Source organism: Arachis ipaensis, chromosome B07, assembly GCF_000816755.2.
Source record: "Arachis ipaensis cultivar K30076 chromosome B07, Araip1.1, whole genome shotgun sequence".
Taxonomy (NCBI): Eukaryota; Viridiplantae; Streptophyta; class Magnoliopsida; order Fabales; family Fabaceae; genus Arachis; species Arachis ipaensis.
This window is the reverse complement of record NC_029791.2, coordinates 114,787,676-114,794,623: the sequence shown is the minus strand read 5'-3', so window position 1 is coordinate 114,794,623 and position 6,948 is coordinate 114,787,676. Positions and strand designations below refer to the sequence as shown.

Sequence of the window (6,948 nt, the reverse complement as noted above, 5' to 3'; positions counted from 1 at the left end):
ATTATCTATCATATCTTCTAAATAAGAGTACCCAAGATTTAGAAGTGATTCAAGAATTGGATTGATTTTTAACCTGAAGTGGTGTAAAAAGTTTGTATTTTCTCTAACTTGTCAAATAAATTCTGTTCCAACAATTAATTTTGTCTTTATGCAAGTATGGTGTTCTTGCACCTTGATGTGAGTATCAAACCTCTATATGTAGCTAATGGGAAGGATAGAACTTGATAAGGGGTTCAATCAAGTTAGTTTTAAAAATGAAGGGTACATTTGATTTGTATTTTTATTTTTAGTATTTTTTATTTTTTTAAATTTTGTAAAAAAAAAGTAAAAATAATAAAATTTTATTTTTTATTTTCACCTTCTACTTTCACCTTTTTTTTTTACAAAATCTAAAAAATAAAAAATACTAAAAATAAAAATAGAAAATGAAAATGTAAACCAAATTCATCCTAAGTTTTTTGTTCTGTTTTTGCAGAAGCAGATTATGCATAAATTTTTTTCGTTTTATCTCTAAAACCAGAACAGAACAAAATAGGAAATGAGAGAATCAGACAAGTATGTATTCTAGTTCGAGGTTTTTTTTTATAATAAAACCTACATTCAGCAGTCTCCATCACAACCATGGTAAAATTTTTACTATAATCAAACTAATTACATACACCAATACCAATGAATTACAACCTAATTTATCTAGTATTAACCACTAAATTTCTAACCTAAGTCTAGTAACCACCAAGTACTATCCCAACTTGACAAAGGAGAATCCAAATTGATTCAACAACCACTAAGTGCTATCCCAACTTGAAAAGAAGAACTAATCCTAGTTCGACAATAACCAAATATACAGAAATTTTTTTGGCTTTTTTAATTTATCTCTCTTACCTTTTTTTTCTCATGACTTTTTCATTTTTTACCTCACAATGATTTATCTTTTTCTCAATTACAGAAAGATAAACATCAAATGGCTATAACAATAAAATCTAGAATAAAACATAAACTTAAAGGAAAATAATTCTATATGCAATGTATAAGATGATGCTCTGAATTTTTCATTATATTTTTTTTGTCTTCAAATATTGTAAAGAATCAGCTATACAGTGAGAAGCTTGCTTTATCAAATTGATTCACAACCTCTTCATTTTTCTTGTTGATTTTGTCGTTGTAGCTATCTTTCTTGGCATGCATTATCTTTTCATTTTGCTCCACCACTTTTGTTGTCCTTATAATAATTGCGCCACTAATCTCTATTGTTCATACATTTTATTTTTGTTCTACCAACTTCTGATTTTTGATCTTCTGCTGTTTGATTTTTTGTTGTCTTTAGTGTTGTTATTTTTCTATCTTTGTTGTTTCTTGTTCATTATAATGTTGTCAAATGTCCCATTTATTTTTTTTTTCTTTCTCTCTTAGCGAATGCAAAACCTTCTCTCTTTATATCTTGATTTTGATTTTTGTCTTTATATGCATTGGATTAATGTTTTAATTTTTGTATTGTGAAAATTTGCTGAAACAACAATAAGATGAGCTGAAAAATGTATTATCAAGTATCAAGTCTGTAATACTAACACACATATTAAATCACACTTAAACTTTTATTCTAATATAATATTTGTCATTATATTAATATACCAAAATTAATTCTACCTCAACAGATAACTATATATCTAGACTTTAGTTTGCCCATCGAATCACACCATATATTTTTGCACTATATAAGTTATAAAAGTTTTTAGTGTCTTAAGATAGATTATTTTGGCTGTAAAAGGTTCACATTGCAGGAGTTGTAAGTCATATTTTAAAAATTATTCGTTTTAATAAATTATTTTAAAAAATAAAAACTTAAAGGTTGAAAGGATAATAAGAATTCAGTGTCACAAAATCTACTCACTAGTCACCCATAAAACAAAAATCAGACTTTGACAAGGACGTGCTCCAGCTTGCAACATCCATTTCAGAGAGAGAGAGAGATAAAAAACAACAATGCCAACAAGTAAGGTGGAGAAAAGGGGTAGTTTTATTCTCAGCAGGGTGTGTGTGTTAATAGAGGGTTAGGGTTTAGAAAAGGGGTAAAGGGTAGTTTAGATATTTTGATAAAATTAGAGAGCATATGTAAAATGTTCTAAAAAAAATCTTGAGATGTTACACGGCCTGAAAAAATACGGATAACATATTCAATCCAATCTGATGAGTGCAGTGCGGATCGGATATAATTTTAGGTTATATCTGATTCGATCCGATTCATGTGTAGCCCTAGTGAAAAATCAAAATTTGATGTGAAATCGAAAAAGTGAATTAAATATACATAAAATGTAAGATTTCAATAAGATTTAAATAGTAAAATTGTTAGAACTATTATAAATTTTGTAAAATTAATCGACTCATTTAAAATCGTAATATAAAAAAATTTTAAGAATTAAATTAAGATTCTACTATAATTTCATGAAAACGAGGAAAGAAAATTGCAAAATAAGTAATGGTGGTCCTAAAAAAAAATAACGAAAAAATGTGATATATATTCGTTTGAACTCACTCTCTATTGTTCGTTTATTTTGATCATCACTCTCCCAAGTCCACTCACTCTCTTTGCAATGGATTCATCAAATATTCGTTTCACTAGTCACTATACACGTCTAATTCATGGGACCTTCCTTAAACAATAATGTTCTTTGCACATTCTAGGCACTTAATTAACTTATAATACTTTCATTAACTTGTAATGTTTACCTTTGTCTTATAGGAAAATTTTCTTTCATTATACTCGTATGATGTGCTCCAAGCACAAAAGATTGATATGAATATCGCAATCACTGTCCATTCACTAATTTTCCACAAGTAATGCGCGTAACTTTTTGTTTTCTTTTATTTTTTTTCCCTTTGCTTAGACGTGATGCTTTTTGTTTTTCAGCTAAACATAGCCATTCAAGTCGTGATCATGAAGAAGCTAAGAAGATGAAGACCATTTCTCCCTCATTCATTTAGCATAGTAATCAATTTTTGGATGGTGGCTTTTGATTGTTAATTAGTTTAATCAAGTTGTGGACTAAAGAGTGTAAAACCAATTTTTTATACATTAGTAGATAAGAGAATTCATCTTAATTATTAGAAAAATAATAATGTCACTCTTAGTAAAACCAATTTTTTATACATATAGACCACATAGGAACGAATTAATTGCATCATAAATACTAATATACACAACATAGCCAAAGACATAAGCTAGCTAGATACAGAGCATGCAACATTATATCAAAGTAGAGTCCAAACCGATTATTTCTATTCCTTTGAATCACTAACTGACGAGATGTCAGAGGAAAGTGATGAACTGTTATGAGTTGTGGTATGTTCAACATTGTCTTCTGTGGGTGCATCAAGTGGGTAGAAGTATGGTTTTGAAGGCATTTCTAAGTCATCGTCTTGTTCTAGCATCTCCACAACTCTCTTCATTGAAGGTCGATCATTAGGCCTTGTTTGTATACACCACAATGCCACAATCATCATTCTTTTTGCCAACTTCATCTCTTCATCTGTGTCATTTTCTATTGTTATTTTCCTTCCATCCTGCAATTCATCATAAACCCAAAAGGGAAAATATATCTGGCTGGAATTTTCAATCTGTGCATTCAAATTCTTCCTTCTACTAGCCATCTCCATTAACAACATCCCAAAGCTATAGACATCAGCTTTGTACGAGATTGCGCCAACATTTCTGTAGAAGAGCTCAGGAGCCATGTACCCTATGGTTCCTCTTGCTGCAGTCAGAGACACAATGCTTTTATCAGTGGGAGATAGCCTTGCAAGTCCAAAGTCAGAGACTTTTGGATTGAAGTTTTCATCCAAAAGAATGTTGTGAGGTTTGATGTCAAAGTGCAGAATTTTCATGTCACACCCATTATGCAAGTATTCAATACCACGTGCCACTCCAAGGGAAATGGTATAGAGTTTTTCACAACTTAAGGAAGCACTATCTTGAGGTGAAAATATGTATTTTTCTAAAGAGCCATTCTGCATCAACTCATATACCAAACAACGCGTTGATCCTTCCACACAAAAACCAATGAGTTGCACCACATTAACATGGTGAATTCTTCCAATAGTAGCAACTTCATTGATGAATTCTTGGCCATTGGATTTGGCCTCATTCAATACCTTAACAGCTGCTAGACGACCGCTTCGAAGTTTTCCTTGGAAGACAGAGCCATAGCCTCCATTTCCTAGTTTAGTCTTGAACTTTTCAGTTATGTTCCTGATTTCTTTGTAGGAGTATCTAATTGGTATGATGTTGTTGTCACTTCGCAGAAAATCTTCGATATTGTCATATATGGATAAATGCCTTCGTCTCCATTTATATATGCAGAAGATAATGATGCATGGAGCTCCAAGTGCAAATTTGGCAAGAATAAATAAAACTGTAAAGGAGATGGGAAGAGTAGAGAAATCATAAATTCCATAATGTCATCATCGTAGACCTATCCATAGATTTCAATCCGAAATAAAATAAGTACGTAGCGCAAAGGAAAAGACAAGGCTTACCCGTTCCATACATTAGAGCCTCAACATACATTGAGTACAGGACTGCAATAAACAAACAGGGAACATATTAAATTAGTATTATAGTAAGCTAGCATTTTTGTTAAATTTTGGTCAGCACTTAACCATCAAAAGGAAATTGAATGATTTTACACTATTAGATACAATCTCACACCATTAAAAATATCATTGATAGCTAATTGATGACTAAAAACCACAAAATTTACTGACCGTCTAGACTTTTTCTTTCTGCCAATCTCATATTTTTCACATCTATAAAAGTCGTATATAATCATATCAAGAATAATGAATAATTTTGATATAATTTTAATAGTCATATCAAGAATAATGAATAATGAATAATGAATAATGCCATGTACACAAGAAAATAATAGTCATTACATAATTTAAATGAATAAAATATTGTATTAAAAGATCTTAATAACATAATGTTTGCTTTTTAGAAAAGTATAACCATTTCTTCAGAAAATTCTATCAAATTAAGCATTAATTTAAGAATTTAATTACGTTAAAAACACATATGTAATATGTAGTTACATATTAGATGTCAAAATTATCTACCTAGGATTCAAAAGGAAAATTAAGTTTAAAAAGAACACATTGCTCTCATATTTTTTTTTTTTACATTTTTTAATAAATAAATAAACAATAAATACAAATACAAAGTTTCTCTTTCTTTCATCATTATATCAACATAATTGTTAACAGTTTATTATAACATTAAGGAATAGTAAAATATTTTTTGTTTCTTAGAAATGTAGAAGAAGAGAATTAGAAAGGGAATGTTCAACGACAAGTCGACAACTAAAAAAAAACTTATACAAAAAAGAATTCTTGTGGTACTTCATAAGATTATAGAATATCAGTATCCACATAATGTGTTATCAAACTAAAATTAATTACTTTTAAAATTAAAAAAAAAATAAAAAAATTGAAAACAAGTTTTAAATAATAGTCATAAATTAAGGTACAGATACCCTAGAAAGACACAAGTGTACGATATATGAATATTGAATAGGTAGTTAAATTAGTAGATATACACTTACAACTTGTATGTATAAGTAGTGAAGGCTTATCATAACAAATGACTTTGTTACTATCACTGAGGATGGCCTCATACTTGCAATATACTTTCAACCAAGAAAGTTCAAACCCGTAGAGCAGCATACGATGGATGTCTGTGCATGAATTATTTCTGTGTTTGATTTCAACAGGCCATGAAATCAGATACATCCACTCTATATGACACGAGTCTCCGAACACCAAATCCTGGAGACTTTTATCAATATCACTGACATAGAATAATGTACTCCCAAGCGCATAAGATCCATTCATGCAAGTTGCAGCAGCAGAAGAAGATTTTACTCCATATGGTGGGCACCTCATCAAATATACCATCTGCTTTGTCAATCTAATAACATCAACTAAATGATGCTGGTTATAGAACCGATCATTATATGGTTCATCTTTGGCACTGCTGAAACTAGAGGAGGTTAAAGAATAAGGAAGGAGAGAAGAGTGATTATTATGGGTATGCAGCGCAACATTGGAATCTACTAGTCGGATTGTGTAGTTGTTGTAGTTAATTGACTGTACTTGGAACTTGATTGATGTGAGATAGAGAAAGAGTTGGTTATCATTCTCGCAGGAGAGGGTGTACCTGTGATCACCACAATGGCTTGGACTACTATTATTCAGCCTGAAAGGGTACCTTATCTCATGCCTCCCACACCACCGGGATGAACACATTCTTTTGTCTGCATCAATTGCCACCTTGGTATTCCACCCGGCGAGGTAATCAATAATAACAATAACATCCAAAATGTTTAAGAAGATCCCCAGCAGCAGTAGAAAGGATACCAAAAATGAACAAAGGGATAACATTTTCTTTGATTTGGTGTACACATCAATAATAAGAGACTACGTATATAACAATAAGAGGAGTGCTAGAGGCCAGCAACTTTTGATATTTGTAGCCATCAAATAGTCATCAATGATGGTTTTAATGGTGTGAGATTGGTGTGGGATTTCATCCAATGACTCACTTTTCCTTGCTGGTTACATGCTGGTCAGAATTTAGAAAAGTTGCTGCCCCTAGACTTTTTCTAACAATAATTCACTTGGTTCACAGAGAGTTGACTATCACTATCACACCAAGTCCACTCACTATATCACCATTAATTTGTTCACGCAACATTATCACTCTTTTGTGAATCACATATATACACACACATGCACATCAAGATAGCCAAGTAATACTCACACTCATTTAGGTATATATGTCCCATTAAGCATTCTTACCTTTCCATCATTATAATGTGAAATGTAGCATAGAAGCAAATCAAAGAAATCTTAGGCCTAATAGCATTGACCTTTTCATTATTTTATTTTTTGCAAAGG

At 31.1% G+C, this 6,948-nt stretch overlaps 1 protein-coding gene across 1 annotated transcript; it reads right to left on the bottom strand.

The window, feature by feature from the left end:
- On the bottom strand, window positions 3,122–6,454 carry LOC107605930 (rust resistance kinase Lr10-like). Its single transcript, XM_016307877.2, has 3 exons — window positions 5,595–6,454; window positions 4,531–4,572; window positions 3,122–4,406 (listed from the first exon to the last, which is right to left on the bottom strand). The coding sequence occupies exons 1-3, from the start codon at window positions 6,430–6,432 to the stop codon at window positions 3,274–3,276; spliced, it is 2,013 nt and encodes a 670-aa protein (XP_016163363.2). The 5' UTR covers window positions 6,433–6,454; the 3' UTR covers window positions 3,122–3,273.

Excerpts from the sequence above, each read along its gene's own strand:
- LOC107605930 (XM_016307877.2), bottom strand. The coding sequence starts at position 6,432 with ATGTTATCCCTTTGTTCATTTTTGGTATCCTTTCTACTGCTGCTGGGG. Across the intron at positions 4,573-5,594 it reads ACTACTTATACATACAAGTT|TCCTGTACTCAATGTATGTT; the intron begins GTAAGTGTATAT and ends TGTTTATTGCAG. Across the intron at positions 4,407-4,530 it reads GGCTCTAATGTATGGAACGG|TTTTATTTATTCTTGCCAAA; the intron begins GTAAGCCTTGTC and ends TCTCCTTTACAG.